This window comes from Falco peregrinus, chromosome 2 (genome assembly GCF_023634155.1).
Source record: "Falco peregrinus isolate bFalPer1 chromosome 2, bFalPer1.pri, whole genome shotgun sequence".
Classification (NCBI taxonomy): domain Eukaryota; kingdom Metazoa; phylum Chordata; class Aves; order Falconiformes; family Falconidae; genus Falco; species Falco peregrinus.
The window spans coordinates 117,078,044-117,097,488 of NC_073722.1; the positions used below are offsets into that span (position 1 = coordinate 117,078,044).

The window sequence follows — 19,445 nt, forward strand, 5'->3', positions numbered from 1 at the left end:
GCCTGCGTCAGACATGCAGTAAGGGTTGGGTGTTTTATTTTTAATAGTCTGGGTAATTAGCCCCGGGAGCAATTACTGAGGGCTGCGGCAGAGTTCCTAGAGCTTAAAAGTTTGGAAATCGGGTCCAGGTGCTTTTCTGCTGGACTGCCATCCCGGCCTGGGCCTGGAAACCAGCGCGGGCCGCCTCCGCCGGCGCTGCTGAGGTGAGCGTGAGGCGACCCGCGCCCGCAGCGCGCCGGGGCCTGGCGGGAGGGCACTGCCCGCCTCCAGCGCCCCGCCGACCGGCCTCCCCCGTTATCTCTCCTCTCAGTGGAAGCCGGCCTGGCTGCCCGGGCCTTAAAAACCCTTTATCGACGCAAAACGCCGGGACGCCGCGGAGTGTGGGGGGGAGCGCGGGTGGGTGAGGGGGAAGCGCGCGCCCGCCCCGCGCTGCAGCACCGCGCGCACCACCCGCTGCAGCACCGAGGACGCGCCGCGCCCCGCGCCAGGCGTGCTGCAGCGCGGGGCGGAGCCCGCCCCGACAGGCGTGGCCAACCCCCAATGAAAGGAGGGCTGTGGGACGACGGGCGGGATCATCCCACCGATGAGCGCTGGGGAGGCGGGGCGAAGCGGGGAGGCTGGGTTTGGAGGGTAGCGTGTGGAGGTTGCTATGGCCGTGGCTGGAGAGCGGCCGCGTCGCGCGCCAATGGGACAGCGCGCAGCGGCAGACGGACGTGGCCGTCGCCCAATGGGCCGGCGGCGGTCGGCGGCGGCGGGGGCGGGGCCTGCAGCGGCGGCGGCGAGCGGGGGGCGGAGGGCTCGGTGTGGCGCTAAAGGAGCGCGGCGGGCGGGGGGCGGAGCGGCACGAGTGCTGAGGAGCCGGGCGGGCGGTGCGAGCTCCGGGGCACGGCGGCGGCCGGGCGCTACACAGGTGAGGCGGCGGGGCCCGGCCCAGCGGTCCCGTCTCCCCGCGGCGGGCTGGGCCGGGCCGGGGGGGTTCGTCGGGGGCGCACGGCCGGGCCCGCCCGCGGAGGGGGTGGGGCGGGGGCGGCGGGCCCGGCACACAAAGACCCCTTGTGTGGGCCGCGCCGCCCGTCCCGCCCGCCCGCGCCGTCGCATCCCCCTCCCGCTCCACCCCCCCCCCCCCCCTCCTCCGCCGCATCGCCGCTGCTCCCGGCTGCATCGCTGAGGGGAAGGTGGCCATTTTCTGCCTTTCCCGCAGCCTCCGGGCGGGCGGGGCGGCGGCTGGGTGGGGGGCGCGGGTCTGGGGCCGGGCCGCGCCGGGGAGGGGGCCGCTCCCGGGCCCGGCGGCCCCGGCAGTCTCCTTTGTCCTTCGGGGCGGCGGCGGGGCCTGCGGGCCTGTGAGGGGGCTCCCGCCGCGGCACGGCGGCGAGCATCAGCCTTTGGCGCCCGGGGGCGGTGCGGCTTCTGCGGCTCCTTGGGCTGCCTCTGTCCTTGAAAATGCCCGGGCTGCACTGAGGGGTGCCGCTCCCCGTCCCCGCCGGGGTACCTCCACCCCCCTTTTGTTTAGAGGAGCAGAGCATATGTAGGGTTTTTTTGGGTTGTGGGTGTCTTTTTTTATTTTATTTATTTTTTTTTTAGCACCAGTCTTTTGGGAGTACTGGATTCCTGCATGATAAATGTGCTCATTTGTGTATTTAATTTGAATGCCATTGTTAACAGAGGAGCCCTGGGTAGGGTAAGCTGGAGCTTGCTTTGCTTCTGCAGAGGGTCTTTTGTGACGGGCTCTGTGGAATTCAAAGCAAAATGGAAAAATGACCCTGAAGCTGCCTGCAATCCCTCTGTGTAAGGTGTGTTCCTCAGGACCTGGTATAAAGTCAGTCCATGCGTTCATTTCAGTCTTCCACCTTGAATGCCACTGGGGAACAGCAATGATTAATTTTGTGTTAAAAGTTTTATTTGACCTCTAGATTTCACTACATCTTAGTGTGCAGAACTGAGACAGACCTTATCATAAATGCGTTCAGCTATTGCACCTGGCAGGGAGCTTTCAGACCCTGACACCGGGATGCATTCGCACGCGAGGGCAGCAGTGGTGCTTCAGGCCTTTGTTGGAGCTTCAGCAATAGTCTAGCACAGTGGAGACAAACAGCTTTCTGAATTGGGGTTGGAGGCTCGGATGTTAAATTTTTGGGCTTCTTGAGCCAAATGTAGCATTCCTTGAATAAGAGCTTCATTTTCCTGGCTGAGGAGTCCAGCTATCACTTACAGTGTCCCCTCAACGATTCCCTCTTTCTCCATTGATTTTTTTTTTTTCTCTAAGAGGATCTTCTAAAATACTTTAAATGTTGAGTCATTGCCTCTTGATTTGAATTAAGCTGGTACTAAACGGTCTGCTCCTCAAACCTCTGAAGGTTCAATGACTTCATACTTACTTCACATTAAAGTTGGACAATGTAACAAATGTCCATGCCGTAGATGGAGACACAACTATTGTATTTAATTACATGTTCTTCTGAGGATGGGTGTGTTGCAGAACTTCCATCAGGGTGCATACCATGGTATGAAAGATGACAAATGCGGTTTGCGAAACATTGCTTGCTTTTTGAAGCTAACCTTTGGGTTACCTGCTGGAAAAGGCTATCATTAGCTAATGTAACATTCTTCAGCAGAGAAGATCTAGTGTGTGGAAAAAACCCCAAGTTATTTAATGACCCCAAGTACTACGTGTCAGGCTTGACCTTGTTGCTCCTTGGGCAGTTACAGATGAAACTGCTAGCTCCAGGAATCCTGGATGTGAAAGTGGTATTAACTAAAGGTGCAGTGGTGTCTCTTAGATAGAGGCAGATAGGTAAAGTGAGTGTTCAGGAGCTCTTGTCAGTCAGTAGTTTTTTCTTGCCCTTTCAAATTGCCCATGAAGCTGTTGGAAAATCTAACGTTGGTCCTTGCTGTGTCTCGAGCCTCAAGGTAAACTTGAGATCTGGAGACATTTTTTTGGAATATGGTAATCTCTGTGCTCACAACTGAGAACAGAAGGAGGTTGTAGAAATACAGTGTCTTATGTTTTTCAGGAAGAATGTGAGCAAGGTTTAGCTAGCTTAATGGCTTGCAGAAACTCCAAGTGTCTCAAGTTCATGTCTGTAGTTGAAAATCCACATTTTTAAAACATATTCTCGCTGCCTTCTGGTTACCGTAGTTGGCTATCCACTGAACTTTTTTTAATGTATTTTTTTCCATCTATACTTTTTTTTACTGTTCAATTGAAGCAGAGTTTACTGGCAAGCTTTTTTAATTTGCTTTTCATCCTTATTTAAGTCTTCCTTATTTAAACATAGAAGACAAATTATGTTTTTTCTGCTTGTAGATGTCACATCTCTGTGCAGTAGCTCTCCCTGGTTGGTGTGCAGTTTGAACCAGTTTATACCAAGTTTCCTGTGCAGGGTCTGGGATTATACTTGACAGATCACTTCAGCTTTTGTATGGTGGTTGGTGGGTTCAGGGAGCTGCTGTGTGAATAGGGACTCTTAGTTGTATAGCAACTTCTTTAGACTGTGAAAGAAATTAACGATGCTTCTTGATCAGATGCAGGTATTAGTAATGGATCACTTGCTTGATGCGGCGTAGCTCCATTCCTCTTATCAATAAGAATATGGTATGTAATGTACTTCTTGCTTTTTTTTGCTCCCCAATTTACAGGGTAACTGATAGTGGACACCTTGACTTCCTACAATGGCACAGAGATCCGGGCAGGAAGATCCGGAGAGATACCTCTTTGTGGATAGGGCTGTAATCTACAACCCTGCCACCCAGGCTGACTGGACTGCTAAAAAGTTGGTGTGGATTCCTTCAGAGCGCCATGGTTTTGAGGCAGCCAGCATCAAGGAGGAAAAAGGGGATGAAGTGTTGGTTGAACTGGCAGAGAATGGAAAGAAAGCACTAGTCAATAAAGATGATATTCAGAAGATGAATCCTCCCAAGTTCTCTAAAGTGGAAGACATGGCAGAATTAACCTGTTTAAATGAAGCCTCTGTATTGCATAATTTAAAGGATCGGTATTACTCTGGGCTCATCTATGTAAGTACTAATTATTAGATTCATTACGGGTGCTAATTCAGTTGAACTTAACCTGATTCCCATTCCTTTACCTATTTGAAATGGAGGAAGTGGGTCTTGTCTCTGATTCTGATAGCCTAAATATTTTGTGTCTGTACCACTTAGATTAGTCCAGGGTCTTTTTCCATGCTGTGTACAGGTCAAGAACTCTGTTGTCATAAAACAAATAATAAAAAATTCTCCTATGGAAATAATTCTGCAAGCATCTTTCAAAAATAGAATGTTAAATGGCAACTCTGGGTGCTTAGCTCATGCCACTTGTTGGAGTACTTGCCTCAGACATGCTTAACTGATACAGTGAATAGTATCAAATGGCTTGTTTGAGCTGACGAGAGATTACAAAACCGAACTTCGCTGAATTACTGTTGTTTAATTGCTCATGTGAATAAGCATATATCTTGTTTTAACTTGCTGCGTATTAAAGATAATAAGAGTCTGTGCTAAGCTCTTATTTAAAAGCTGAAGTTAGACAGAGTGCTAGGAATGCAAAATGTCTTTTTGGAATCTAATATCAACTTAGTGGGCCAGGAAAGAATGTGTTCAAGTGCTTAAAATAAACCAATAAGATAAAGCTTTCTTTTTTCAGTGGTTTTGAAGCGCTAGTTGGAACATCTGGCTTATCACCATCTTTCTATAGAGTTAGGAATCACAACACCATTGATGGGGCTTTTGACCCCTTTTTTCCTTGAACAATGTTAAATGAGCGTCTGTGCTGTACAGTTAAGAGTAGCTCCTTGTCTCTTGGCAAAGTGATTGCATAGTGACTTGTTGAGTCAGAGTATCATTAAGAGCTACAAGTAGACTTTCTATCTTAAAAGAAACTGGAACATCTGCTTAAACGCTTGGCTCATTTTGATAAACACTTGTTCTAAACCTTAAATCCATTTTAATTTATTTCCGCTAGTTAGTTGGCTCATTTCCCCTTCCTCCTAGATATTAATGGGGTGCCTTTTTTGCTTGGCCCTTGGTAATATTTGGACTTACTAAAAATTGTATGCAACTTCAATGTATTCTTTATTTGTGCTTCTTTGTTAGTTTTCTCTGTGGGTTTTTGGATTTTACCTTGTAAAGGCCTTGCACCAAGACCCTTTCAGCAGAGCTCAGTGCAAAATACTTCTGGAATGCTTCCTGCAAGTTTAGAAGTAAACTAATTGGATAATTAGTAGGGACTGGATTGAAAATGAAAAGTAAACAAATTGATAGGTCAAAAGTTTTCAGTATATGTATCAATCATATTGCTAGTTGTTATGAAATTCATTACAACTATTATAACTGTAATTCTTTATGAAGGTTAAAAGCTGAAGGCCTTAAATGTCAGAGCAAGCTCTAGTCCAGGGACTCCGTACAGTAAACATGGCCACAAATGCTTCTGGAGGATGCTGTTGAGAACCTGTCACTCTTCTATATACACAGATGATAGAGTACTGTGTTAATTTAGATGACTGACAAATTGGGGAAAAAAACCCTCCCTTTTGAAAGACTGGCTTATTGTATGTGTGGAGTTTAAGTGGTATCCTATAGGGAAATTACTTTTTTTTTCCTTCCCCTGCCACTTCCCAAAATGGTGCTTTCTTCTTTTGCTCTTTAACTGTTGAGAGAGACTCTAAAACTTGGTTCCTTGGCATTGAGATACTGCTGTCACATAGGAGGGTTGCTGCATCAGTAAATTACTGATGACTTTCCCTGCCCCCAGGCTGGAAGAAGTTGGTTGGGATCAAGAAGCTGATGGATTTGTTGGCCTTAACTGGAGGCCTGACTTACAGGAACATTGCTGGAGGATGCTGCTGTTACTAAGAATAATGTTTCTATACAGCTGTAATAATGGCTTCTTGTTTGAAGTTAAAATTCAGTTTGTTTATTGAAAGGGGGGGCTTAGAAGCAGTTGTGAGTACTGTTAGAGGCTGAATAATGACAAAGATCAATAGGCCATAGAGAGAAACTTCTTCGAGAACTTGAGCTAGTGAGCTTTTTAGTGTGGTTCCAGTAGGGATCTCCATTAGGGATCCCTAAACTTCCTGCGTGTGCTACTGTCGCTGCTGCTGCCTGCACAGCCCAGAGCAATTGCCATTGCCTGCATGTCCTGCTGATGTTCCCTTGGTGTAAGGAAAAGAGCCAAAGTTAACTGAGCTGATGAAGTGAATTGTGGTGGTTTGGCCATTACGAGAGTTGGTTAAAAGCATGCTTTGATTTCCAGACAGTACTTCCATTATAATCAAACTGAAATCTTATTGATGTTGAGCTTAAGTAGTTAAGATGGAGATGGACAATCTGGTTTTGATACCTTGAATTCATGTTAGGCACCATGTTACCTCTCTAGGAAGCAGAAGATCAAAGAGGGGTCAACTGAAGTAGATACTTGTTTCCTTTCACTCCCGAGAAAGGAAACAAATGACTTGAGGGATTTGGCCAGTGAGTCTAGTCATCTGCCTATAACCTACCTCTCAGTGATGACACTGCTGGAGGAACGGGGGGGGGGCTGACTAAAGCTAGCTGGTGCCAGTCAGCATGACCTGGGCAGTGATGCTCATTTCATCAAGAGTTTCATGTAACATCTAAGTAGGGATGGCGAGGAGTTTCAGGAACTTCTAGCATTTCTAATGTCTGCCAAGTGGCATGATCTTGGGCTCTGGAGTTGCGTTATTACTGTGCTGTGGGAGATGAACACAAATGGAGAATGTGGAAGACCAGTGGCCTGTAAAAGCATGATGTCCATGCTTGGTCCTGTCTCTATTTCTGGCCTGTTCATGATGGCACAAAAGATGGAAGGTAGCAGGACTTGTATAAGAATTCTGGGAAGAATGGTTGGAGTATAAACCATAGTGATCCTGGTTTGGCTTTGGAGATGCAATAACTTCATTTCTTGCCCCATTTTTAACATCATCTATTCCATTTCTTGCCACAAGGTTTATTTTGAGTGTAACTGAAGAATATGTTAAATATCTTTCCTAGAGAAGCTGTACTGCCTTTAGAAATTCCTTTGAAGTATATATTATATGTAAATATATATATTCACCCCTGAGGATGGGTAAATCTGTTGGTATAACTTCTTGCACTTGGGCTTTTCTCCTTAACTAGTTGATGACTAAACACGAATCTGCAGAATCTGAGTCCCTGAGATGATCTCTGCTTGTGTTTGAGGCTTGTTTTATATTAAGTGCAAGTCTTGGCTCCGTGAAGGTACGGCCATCTACAGTGGTTCTTCCCCACCCCATTACTCCTACCTTTGATAGGAATTTTCACTCCTCCTTGTGTTTCATAGCTGAATCTTTCCAAATTTTGTGCTTTTTTAGGGATATCAGCATTTCTTATGGCAGGGATGTATCCATCTGAGTCACTAATACTCTAAATTGGTCTCTCATGTCTTTCTATGCTGGCAGATTCTCATGGGTTTTGGTGTCCATAAATGCTCGTGCACTGTCAATTCTTCAGCTTCATGTAAAACTTTACTGTTGTGCCTGCTCTGCTTTAGAGTGTCCAGCTTTAACACTAGCTTCAGCATGTATTAAGTAACATCCTTCATAGCTGTAGATCAGAAACTGGAGGTAGCTCATTGCAAGGGTACCCAGGAGGAATACCCAAAGGCTTAGGAGGTCCTTTGAAGATTTGGAATAAACATTATTGTGCTCAGACTGGTTTTGTGGTGGTTCTTGAATATCTTTATACCACGATGAACTAAGTTCCAAATATCTTTCTGGGGGCATTGTTTTAAGAAAGGAGTCTAGTTGTCAGAGGTTTTGGGTCGCTAAGATCTGCAGCTTGAGTGAGGAAACCTCTTTTACAAGACCTGCATGTAAAATACCACTGTGAAGGCTTCTAAATACCAGCCCTAGATTTTGGTTTCTGCTTAAGTCATGCCATCAAAATATGATTTCATGAGGGGATAATTGTGAATCAGCAACATCCACTGGAAAAATGTGAATGTTAAGGGTCCATTGGCCTTGAATGCTTCTAAGTTCAAGACTGCTGTTGCCTTAGTGCTTTGTGACAAGCTGTGATAGGCAAGAATGCTGCTCCAGTAATTCTCCTTGACACTGCTTTACAGGGTTCAGACTTTCTCTTGAACCAGCTTCCAAACTTTTCGTGGTCCAATATGGCATTTGAATGGAGGAAACTACTACCTTTGGTTTTTAAACTGCTGTGCTGTAAGCTGTTAAGGTTCAGGAGTGGTTTTGTTCATGGCTTGGAGGTTTGTGGTCTGTCCGAGCTGTAGCTGTCTCCCTCAGTTGGGAGTCCTTGGGGGGAAAAATGGGAGACAGTTGAAATGGATCTCTGCTTTTGGTGGCAAGTGGCAGGGTAGATGATAAACAAGGAGGATTTAGTCTGAAAATAAAGTGCTAGGGGGACAAATCCTCTGCTTGACAATATGGTGGGGAGAAATACTTAGGTGCTGTGGTGGAGAGCTATGAATAAGGTCTGAAAGCTGCAAAGGAGTTTCTGATTTAGGAAGAGGCATTTTCTCTATCTTGATCTCTCTGTACTTCAGTATCAACAGTGTATTATCTTCAGTGTCTCTTCAGAAACATTATATATAGACATGACAGTTGTGTTCAAAATCAGGCTTCTACTCAAAGTCTACTACCCACTTTGACTGATGTAGGTGATCTGAAGAAAAGAACTGTGTCAAATTACAAGTATTTAACTTGGTTTTTACCATGTAATTTTCTCTGCAATTGGAAGAGAGTGGCTAGAAAAGTCCTGTTCTTTTACTTCAGAGCAAGATGGGTTTTTTTAAGCTCTAAATGTAAATTTTGACATATGCTATACCACTTTTAGAACTACAAGAAACAAAGTGGTCAGGAGTGTTTCTAATCATTCTAAATAATATTTCAGTGCTGTGTTAGAGAGCATTCTGGATATGAGTTTCTTGATGTTTTGAATTTTTAAGTCTATGAAAAACATTTCAGTTAATCAAAATGTGGCTAGTTGAATAGATTAGGAATGTAAACACCTGATTTCTACTTAAATGGAAAGCAACTAGTTCTTGATATTGCAGACACTGGCTGGAATTGGAATGAATAAGATTATGACTGTTAATGCTTCTAAGTCAGGGCCTGATGATGCTTTTTCCAGCAATTTAAAGCTCTGCTTTTGTGTCAGTACCTCTTGATGGCAAGAAAGACCTTTCTTTCCATTTCCCTTTTAAAGTGTATTTTAAACTTTTATATGTTCCTACATACTCTTATCAATGAATATAAACGCATAATCTTACGCTCCTCTAACAGAAATATTGTGTTAAACCAAAATGAGTTTCTCATTGAGTGCACTAGCAAACACTAATAGTATGGATCCTGTAGAGGTTTGACACACCTTACGGATTTTCCTGAAAAGTGTAACATCTGAGTTGCAGATGGCTGTATTTTAATGGTCTGAATGGTAAGTGCATACCAGTATCTCAAACGTTCCTGGATAAATGGCACATTGTCTGCTCAGTGGATCTATAAACTTCTAACTGAAAGAAGGTATCACAGGACCAAAATTTCCCATTCGTGTACCTAGTGCAGTAAGATGGGATGAAGGAATTGCTCACTCGTAGGCTGTAATTAAGCTACAGTAAAAAACCCTAAGTTGTTAAAAATCCGGTGGGCTTTATAAAAAATCTATTTAAAAAAATACTGCCGTTGCCACATCTGTTCTAGTCCCAGCTCTCCTGGAGGAAGTCCATTGCCCACAGTTGATTATATGTAGCTTACTGATACCACCACAAATCACTGCAATTCCTACTTAACTGCTTCCTGACCTCATTCAGTCAAAAAGAATAAAATTAATAGAATTTCTCAAATGCTTGACTTCTGTTAACCCATGCCAGTATCCAGATGGCCTTTTGCCTTGGTATGGGATGTTGTTCCCCTGGTGCTGTCTGTTGTGTGTGAGTCCATGACCTATGTTTGGGTGCTCAGCTAGAAAGCTTCAGGTGGCGACATGTGCTGTAAGATGTGCATGCTGTAGGTGAAGTCAAGTTAGAGATGATTTGTTTTGCTGTTCCTTGAGGAAGGACAAAAAGATGGTGAAGCGCTCTTGAGGAAAGTGTTATAGATTCAACTTCACAGTCCTCCAAGCTCTAGTGTACTATGTATTGTCTTCCCTGCCCACTCCTCCCCGCCACCCCCCCCCTTTTTTTTTTTTTTTAGCAAAGACTTTTTCAAAAGATTTTAAAACTATTTACATAAAGCTGAGATCTCCTGGAACCTTGCTGCTAATGATTGCTCTCTGTCTATATGCCTACTGGGTTTTCTTTCTACCAGTAAAGAAGAAAACCCGCTTTTGCTATTGTGCAATTAAAAATACTTTGGCAGATATTTTTTGATAATTACAAGTATTACCTCTGTAACTGGTCTGCAGCCCTGTGCTACTTTTTTTAATGTACTTCCATTTTGTTTGGGCAGAATAGGGAAAGAATGAGAAATATGCTGTAGTCCCCAGTTGCAGAGCCTGCTGTGGGTGGAAGCTCTTCTAAAACTGCACTTGAGGAGCTGTCTATAAGCTGTTTCTTCTCTTAAGCTGCTGCCTCCTGTGAGGCCAGACTGTAACCTCTAACAATCTGTGTTATTATATAAGCTTCTGTGTTCTAATTGCTTTAATTTTCTTGCTGGTTCAGTTGGGAATGTTTCACACTTCTGAGTATCAAAGACTGGTATTAAAAGAATGTGTAAGAAATGGAGTTTGTTACTTAATTTCATCTTTCCCTTAGCACAAACCAGTTGCTGGATCCAGTACCTAATACATAGCAGAAGAAATGGTGGTGTTCAAATGGCAAGGGCTGCTTTGACGCAAGTACTTGTTCTTAAATTAACTCTGATTTTTTGAAAGACTCATAAATGTGATTAAGTTGAGAGTTCTATGTAGGGTTTTACTTTGTTAGAAATCTGAGGTGTTTGAGGGAAGTGAATCAATGCCCTCCTTGCCCTCGGGCAAGCAGGGGTATGAAAAAGACACGTTCTTGTCAAATATTCCGTTTCTATAAAAAATGGTAATTTAGTAGCCTGAAAAGTTGCAGTAATTTGAACTATGGACCTCTGTTCAAGAGCTCAGTGGATGCACTGTGTTGCAAGACAGCCCTTCAAGCTGTATGCCTGCATCAGAAGTCATGGGTAGCCTGTTGTAAGCTGTCTGTAGGGCTGTCAAGCTCCAACATGCAGCTATACAGCAGCCTTGTGAAGGGGTATTAATACTTTTTTGGCCCTGATGCAACCTAAGATCATGTTTTACCTCTTAGCAGTTGGTGTGGCAGAAGCAGTCGTGCTGTCCGAGTGGCTGTGGCACTGAGCCTGTCAGTCTCTGAGAGATGGTGAGCTGAGCTGACTGAGCAGGCATATAACCTGCACTGCTGATCTCATGTTGGTTTCTCTCTCTTTAAACACACAACCTGAAGGCTACAAATGTGAAAGTACAATACTGGTGAACCTCCTCTCTTTAGTGCTAGCTGTAGAGAACATCCATAGACAAGTCTTCTAAAGTTTGAGCTGTGCTTTTTCTTTAATAGCTTGTGTATGTGTTGCACTCCTTTTCTTTCTTATTCTCCTCCTGTGGAAATTTTACTCTTTGATTCCCTGACTAACGGTCAGTGGCTCTTGTCCCCCAGTCCCTGTCAGAGCTGAGGTTCTCTGTACTCTGCAGGGGCTTCCTTACTCAGGTTGGCACCACTGACTCCCAAGCTTTTGGATGCTGATAGGACTTACTGTCTTGTGGTTATTTTTTGGTGGTGTGTGTTTTGGGTTTTTTTGGTGTTTTTTTTTTTTTAATTTAGCAGTTCAGGCCTGTATACAGATGTCTGGGATAGTCACAACTGCAACCCAGCAACTGCCTTGGCTAGGGAGCATCGCTTGAGGGGTGGTGTGGGGGCAGCCGTGTGGCCTCTCTGGTCCTACCCTGAGGGGAGGTGACCTTAGCTGGGCAGGGGGGTGGGTAGCTGCTCTGCAAAATAGAGAACATGTTCCACCCCAGGCCACAGCCTTGCGTTCCTCCCCTCTGAGGCTGGAGAGCTGCCTGCCCTTTAAGGCTTGAATTTAGGATTGGATAACCCCCTCATTTAGGGGGAAAAGGTAGTACCTGAGAAGTCCTCTGAGCTTGATGTATTTAATAGGTTTTGGAGTGTGAAATGTGGGTCCATAACCTCAGGAAGTGAAACCAGACAAGAAAATGCTATGATGATGCAATTTTTCAATCTGGAGAATGTGCTTTACTCCATTAGTAAATGGCATACTGCTTAAAACATGTTGCTTTCTAGGCTAGAAACTGCTGGTTTATATTTCAGGTAATGGGCAATATCTAGGTGCTTGCTTCAGCCTAATTATTTATGTAGTAATAGAGTAAATCTGTCACTCTGTATTCAAAGAACTGGAGATAGTACCCTGGCTCAGCATTAAAGGTGAAGTCACAAATTCCAAGGATTTACCTGTGTCTTGCCATTGCCCTCTGAAGTGATGCTTTAAAGAGGCCTTTTGATGTTGCAGCAGAAGGAACCAACCTAACAGTCATTAACAGCATGTTTCTTGATGCCGGAACTGTAAAGCTGAGCTTTTAATCTAAGGAATTGTACAAGGCTTTTGATGCTAATACCACCATATGTGTGCACGGTGCAGATTTGATATGGTTTTAAGGAAAGACAGGCCATGAAAACCTTTCTTGCCTACACTCCAAATCTAGAGCCTAAATACCCATGTGCTTTCACTTGGAAATAATGCACTTTCTATTTCCTAGTAGTTCACTTACATATACCTCTTTCTCAGGTTGCTTACTGCGAGGAATATAATGTAGTTTTCAACTAGGCCAATGCCAGGAACCTGAACTCTGCAGTCTGGGATGGCTTACCAAAATCCAAATTACTAAACTATATACTACTGGATAAAGGCTTGTAAGCATCTGGAAGCATTCAGACTCCACAATTAGTGTCCTGAAACAGAGTTTGTATAACAAACCTCTGTCAGAGCACTCCTTTACTATTTGTCTCTGGAGCCTTGCCTAGAGACTGCATTCCAACATCCTTATTGCTGCTGGTTGATATTGTCTGTATCCTGTTCCTCAGGAAAGCAGAAATGTGTGTTTCAAGCAGCTAGCTTGTGTGCAGCTGATCCCATGATCTCAAGCTGAATAAGCATCTTTGCTTGCCTTTAAGTACTTAACACACGTATCTGCCTCTATCAGCTGAAAAATTAATGAATTCTGGTTCTTCATCCAGACTGGCTAGTTACTGTCACTCTTCAGTGCTTGATCCTAACTGTAATTCAAATCTGAGTCCATGTACTGCAATGTAGAGAGGAGGCACTCTCTACAGAGAGAAAGCTCCGGGCATCTTTAACAGTTACATTGTGGTATTCATTAAGTAGGGTGTCTGTGAGGCAGGTGTGCCGGTATTCCTGTTAATGTTTTCTATGGCTGGTCACCAAGAAGCTTTTCAAGGTGTGTAAAACAATCTCAGTCTACTTTTCATGTCTGCAGTTTGCATGCAGAAAGCCCATACTTCCAATCTGCTGTCTTAGATATAGCAATATACTTGTCCCATGAGACTTGCAGTTATAAAATAGCTGTATAAAACTTTTGTACAGTTTACCTCCCTCCCAATTAAGTTTGACTCAATAAAACCATCTCTTCTGTGTTTACATGCCTACCAAGCCACGAGGAAGTGGCTTCCTCACCATGAGAAGTCCTTCTTTCCTATGAGGGTGGCGAGGCACTGGCACAGGTTGCGCAGACAAGTTGTGGATGCTCCATCCCTGGCAGTGCTCAAGGCCAGGCTGGATGGTGCTTTGAGCAACCTGGTCTACTGGAAGGTGCCTCTGCCCATGGCAGAAGGGTTGGAACTATATGATCTTTAAGGTCCCTTCCAACCCATTCTATGAGAACAACCCACCAGTATGTTCATATGTTGCTTTTTGCAATAGAGAATGGTTAGGAAATTTGGGAGCCTTTTGGGAGAACTCTATTCCATCTTCCTTTTGAATTAATTAAGGCTGTACGGTGGTGATGTTTTGAAGAAAGTACGTTTTTTTGTTTTTAATTCTGCAGGAAGGTGGCAGGAAAGCAAACTGAACAAATGTGCAGGAAATCAAGATGTTAGAGTTCAAGATGCTGCCTGTGAAGAGCTGTGTCGTGATAAAAGCTGGTCAGGGATAAAAGGCTATCCTTTAGATTTAGTTTCAAATAAATGAACCACAGCACTGAAAGAGTAGAATTATGTGTTTTTGTAACTTCTAATTTGGCCCTGTTTAATATAGAGCCTCTTAAACTTACTGTTTTCATTTGCCCAGAACATTTTCTGGTCTTCCTCTAGATTGGCATCTAGCTGGACTTGGCTTATTCCAGTCCTTCCAGGTTCATTCATCCAACCCAGTGACTGCACTGGGAGATGATCTAGAAAGGCTTCCAGGTTAGATATGATCAATAGAGGTTTGAAAGATTAAGTAGCTGTTCTTGTCCTAGCACTTTTTTTGTGTGTGGTGTTTTTTTTGTTGTGGTGTTTGTTTTTTTTTTAACTCTATCGGTCAGTTTATTCATGACTGGGGAAGGGCAGTGATTCTGGCGAGAAAACTTTCCTTTGGTCCTTTTATGTTCACAAAAGAACTGATCGAAGTTTTAGATGAATTTGCAGAGAAATAGAGGTGTTGCTCTTGAAAGAAGGTGACTGTAATATAGCTAGTATACACAGCAGAGCCTTCCAGCTCTTCCATCAGTCACTGTTTTGAGAGTTCCTGTCTACAGTAAGGCATAGAACATGGAGGTAAATTTCAAGTCTCTGAAGCTGGGTGGGTGAAAACAGACCAGAGCTCAGAAGGCCTGCTGGATGAGAGTCCAGAATAACCCTGGAGGTAAGAGGTCTGCTGGCTTAAGCAAATGTTCGTGCCATGACACTGGTCAGAGGGTGTGTTGGGACAGATTTGAAAATGGACTTTGGCTGTGTAAATTCTTTTGCTTGTGACCACCTCTCATCTGCAGTCAGCAATAAACACATTGGTTTTGGTTGGGTTTTATTTTTTTTAATTAGATGTCACTCTAGTGGAGAAACACAGCATAGGTACTCTTCAGTGATTTTTGAGCTGGTGATCATGCAGTGGGCTTGGTGAATGTGTGCCTTTCTTCCAGTTATCCTTATTTGAAGACTAGAGTGGAAATCAGGCTTGTGGTAATTCTTGATGCCTTTGTCACCCGCAGTAATTATAGTTGAATGTGGATGACTTCAGATGAGCACAGCAGAGAAGATGGCTGGCGAGGAACGTAGATCCACTATCAGTTAATTGTCTCCTTGGTCAGTTGTACCATGATACTGAAATAACTGTCCTGCCTTCCCTCTCCCTTACAATATCACTCATGACCATGAATGAGTCTGGTCAGGGAATTTGTTCTATTACCAACCAATTATTTTTGAAATTTACCTGCAGTAGTATCCAGCTTGGTAAGTTACTGCAAGGGTGCTGATGCTGGCAAAAGGGACAGTGGTAGGAGCACGTGGCTGGAAAGGAGGCTGAGGAGGAACTGCCTGCTTGCCAGCAGACCTGTGCTGATGTTGAGTTAACGACTGGTATTGGGTCAGTTAACCTGATAATATCTGTTTCCTTTCTCTTGAGAAATAAATACCTTATTGCCAAAGATGTTTGACTGAGTAAGGCACTGCAGTACTTATCATCCAGCAGATCTGACCAAAGCGGAGAGATTTTTTTCCTATAAGGATGTAAGATGTCCTTCTATCAGCATGTCTGACACAAAACCAAGTTCTTTTTCTTTACCAGTGGTGCTCCTTACTCAATTCAGAGATCACCTTCTGGTTGTCTTTCCAGAATCCCTGGAAAATAGAACAGGGCACCTTCTCCTCCAAATAAAAACCTTTATAGACTTAAAAAAGGCAGATCAGGAATTGCAGCTACTCTGTTCATACAAATATAGCAGAAATATTTAAATTGACAATGTTATAAAAATCATGAGTTACCTGCTTAATACTATACGGTGTCAATAGCTGTTAATGCTGTCTGCTTACTGTCTCCATTCCTTCTCTTCTCTCCGCCTGCAAATGTAAGAAATGCAGTTTTCCTGATGTTCTGAAAGATATTCCCTATTTTGGTGAAAACTGGTCTCATGCTAATGTTCCTATGCTAGTGAAGTTGTGAATAGGATTAGTGACTGAAATGAGAACACTTTCAAAGCATGTGATAAAATAAAGATAAATGGAGAGATTTTGCTTTTTTAAAAAACATTGATTTTGGTTGATTCTGAGAAGGCATGAGGCATCCAGATGCCTTAGTCCAGGGAAACACCATGGATCAGCTCTGTTTTTTGCATGGTGCAAAGCTGCTGTCTGAGCTTAACCTTTGATCCCTAGTAAGGCCCATACAGCTGGCCCATGCTCCTCTGTCCCTCCCTGGTAAAAAAAGTATGAGTGGCTGACTGCATATGTTTTTCTTTTATATGATAACTTCCTTATAAATAAACTCTATGGAGCAGAGACTGATCTATTTGGAAGTAGTCTTTGATACTTCATTCACAGGGAAATGTGGACGTGTATGCATCATTTGCAGTGTGTGCTCAGTTTTGCAAACTTGAGGCATTTTTTGGCTCAACAGAAATACCTCAATAAAAGTCAATGAAATAAACAGTGTAAAATTGTATTGGAGTTTCTTGATATTATAGTAGTCCTGGTACTTTCTGTTGAATATCAACTCTAAAAGCAGGCTAGAAAACACTTGTAGTGCCAGCTGCCAGGCTATCCATCAGCTGGGACAGGGGAGGGAATGACCTGTCTGTGAGGAGACTGCCTTGGAATTGAGAAAGGCTGATGAGCGGGAAAGGCAGATGGACAGCAGAAATAGTAGTAGTTGAAAATAAGATTTTTCCTTATCCAAATAATTTACTAGAGTAATCGGTGTTATCAGTTCCTTCCAAAATGAAAAAATAACTTTGAATACACATTTTACTGAAGGACTTGAATAACTGAAGATGTCTATAAATCCATTAGCAAATGGAAGGGAGATTTAAATGTCTGTGCAAAAGGGATCAGATGTTCCAACTTCATACTTACTCATATTTATTATCTTTACCTGCATAAAAAGTAATTAAAGAGCCTTTTAAGAGAACTAGAAACCAATAATTTGAATATAGCATGTACTTTGAGTTTTTCAACAAAAAGGACCACAGTTTTGTTTTGAGATAAATATAGAACCTGTGTTAAAAGTTTACTGCTCTTTATGGCTCTGTTTCAGTACTATTCACTAACAGAAATGTTTCTCTATTTTTTTTTTTTAAGACTTATTCAGGGTTGTTCTGCGTAGTTATAAATCCTTACAAGAACCTCCCGATTTATTCAGAAAACATTATTGAGATGTACAGAGGGAAGAAGCGCCATGAAATGCCACCGCACATTTATGCAATATCTGAATCTGCATATAGATGCATGCTACAAGGTAAGAATTAGTTAAATGTTACTTAACAGTTAGTTGACAATTCTTTGTAATGTACCTAAAACTCAGGAGCTTTGTTATCCCGCTATGCAGTGATTTCTTACACAGTCAGAATCTTTTCTAGTACTTAAAGGGGAGGAGGGAGAGCTTTCATAGCTAGAACCCTGAACTTTCAGAATAGAAATAACTTGAAGGTTGATCCCTGTTGGCATATTTCTTTGACTTCCTGAGGCATAGAAGCAAACCAACACTAATAGGAAGTGTACTGTGCCAGCTGGTGGCACTGCAAGTTATGGTAGGAATACTTTTTCCTTAAGAAGAGGTAAGATTCATGTCAAAAGGTGTTAGTGCACTGGCTTTGAATGAAGTGAGAATGAAAAAGTGTGATTGAAAAGGGAAAGCTGAAGTATGTTAATGGCTTGTGTTTCTAATTCTATAAAAATGTTGGCATTTTGGCAGCTGACAAATAATCTGAAGTGACAATGGAACAATAGTATGTTTGAGTTCAAAAAAAGGTCAGGGTAATGCTTAACCCTGAAGATTTTTTCTTCTCCAAACTGTGTAGTCATGTCTATAGTAGAATAGAGACTAGGTTTATGGTGGACACATTTTTTGAATTTTGGCTTTAAGACTCTGCTGGGCAAATAAGAAAATTGTGAAACTGGCATTATATAAATGTGTCTAAACACATGCTGTTGAAGTTGTAAAATTGCATTTCTGACATAGTATGTCGGAAACACAGCTCATGCTACCCAACAGTGGTTCCTATTTAGGTGGCTGTTTTACTGACATGGCAACACCAACATGTTGTATCTAGAAAAGTATGTGTAATGAAGAGGCAAGTCTGAAAAACTTAGGGTGTTTTCTGCTATAGACCTGGTATAGATGTACTGGAAGTAGGTTAAAATTCACACAAACAAGAAAACAGTTTCTGCTACCAGGTCAACCAACCACTTAAATGTAAACCTTTGTGGTTTTTTTTCCTCTAAAAAGACATTCCCTGTCTTTAAATAAATCACACTAAGTCTTTTTTTTTCTTCAGTTGTGCCTTTGTCCTTAGCACTGCTTGATAATTATGTACAGGTTGCTGGATTGCTGAGTGCTCTTTCACCCCAGAAACTATGCCATCACCTCTGAGCAGGGTGATGCAGGGGCAAGCAATGGAAGAGCAGCAAACTGGGGCCACCAAGAGTTGTCACACTTCTCAATGGATATTTGGGTCAGTTTTTTTCTATGGAAGAACAACTATGGCCTTTTGACCAGAACAGCAGCCTCTAACAGCTCAGACCAGAGGACTCCTAATAAGTGGATGTGGAAGAACAGGGCAAACCTTAAGATTATTTTAAGGAGTTTATTCATAGCAGTCTCAAGTGGTTTGTGGATAAGGGCTTCCCATTCTAAAAGTATAATATCTTTTGAAATTGTCTTAAGAACTTTTGAAAAACTCTTGAGATAAATGTCCTCTAATAAAGTAAGTCAATGTCAGTAGTTACCACACTTCAGGTGCTCTATATATTTATTCACATACTGTGCTAATACTGATTCATATCTCTGGAGATCTTACTCCATGCACTGATGTTACTATTTTTGGAAGATGAAACAAAAAAAAACTTTCACATGATGCCATATGTTTGGTTAGTCTTGTTTTCTTTCCATACTGATATATGGAGGTTTATATTTTTTATCAAATCTCTGTTTGTGTGTCCCTGTGCTTGCTTTCTTTCTGATTTTGATAGTCTGAATTCTCTCCATTTGAAAGAATGAAGGCATAGATTGGAATAAGAATAGGTGAAAACTATGCAACAGGATCCATTCATTGGGGAATAACTTCTTAGTTACCCTTACTAACTCTGTGTTTCTACTGCCCCTCACCTGTATGGAGCTACTCCCTGTTCATTTTAGCAAGTGATTGCAATCAGCCAGAAAACTTTTCCATTGATGGCTTGCCTTCACAATTGCATTGCCAAGGATAAGTAAAAACTCTAGAATAGGCATTAGCAGTTTTGTGTT

At 42.9% G+C, this 19,445-nt stretch overlaps 1 protein-coding gene across 2 annotated transcripts in view; it reads left to right on the forward strand.

Moving 5' to 3' along the window:
- Positions 1-796: 796 nt before the first annotated feature.
- Positions 797-19,445, forward strand: part of MYH10 (myosin heavy chain 10) — a 100,382-nt gene continuing 81,733 nt past the window's right edge. For both annotated transcript variants that reach the window (XM_055794254.1, XM_055794253.1), the window contains exons 1-3: positions 797-910; positions 3,637-4,014; positions 17,282-17,438. In XM_055794254.1, coding sequence (XP_055650229.1) covers positions 3,670-4,014; positions 17,282-17,438 — 502 coding nt within the window. In that variant the 5' untranslated portion in view covers positions 797-910; positions 3,637-3,669. The remainder of the gene's footprint in view (positions 911-3,636; positions 4,015-17,281; positions 17,439-19,445) is intronic.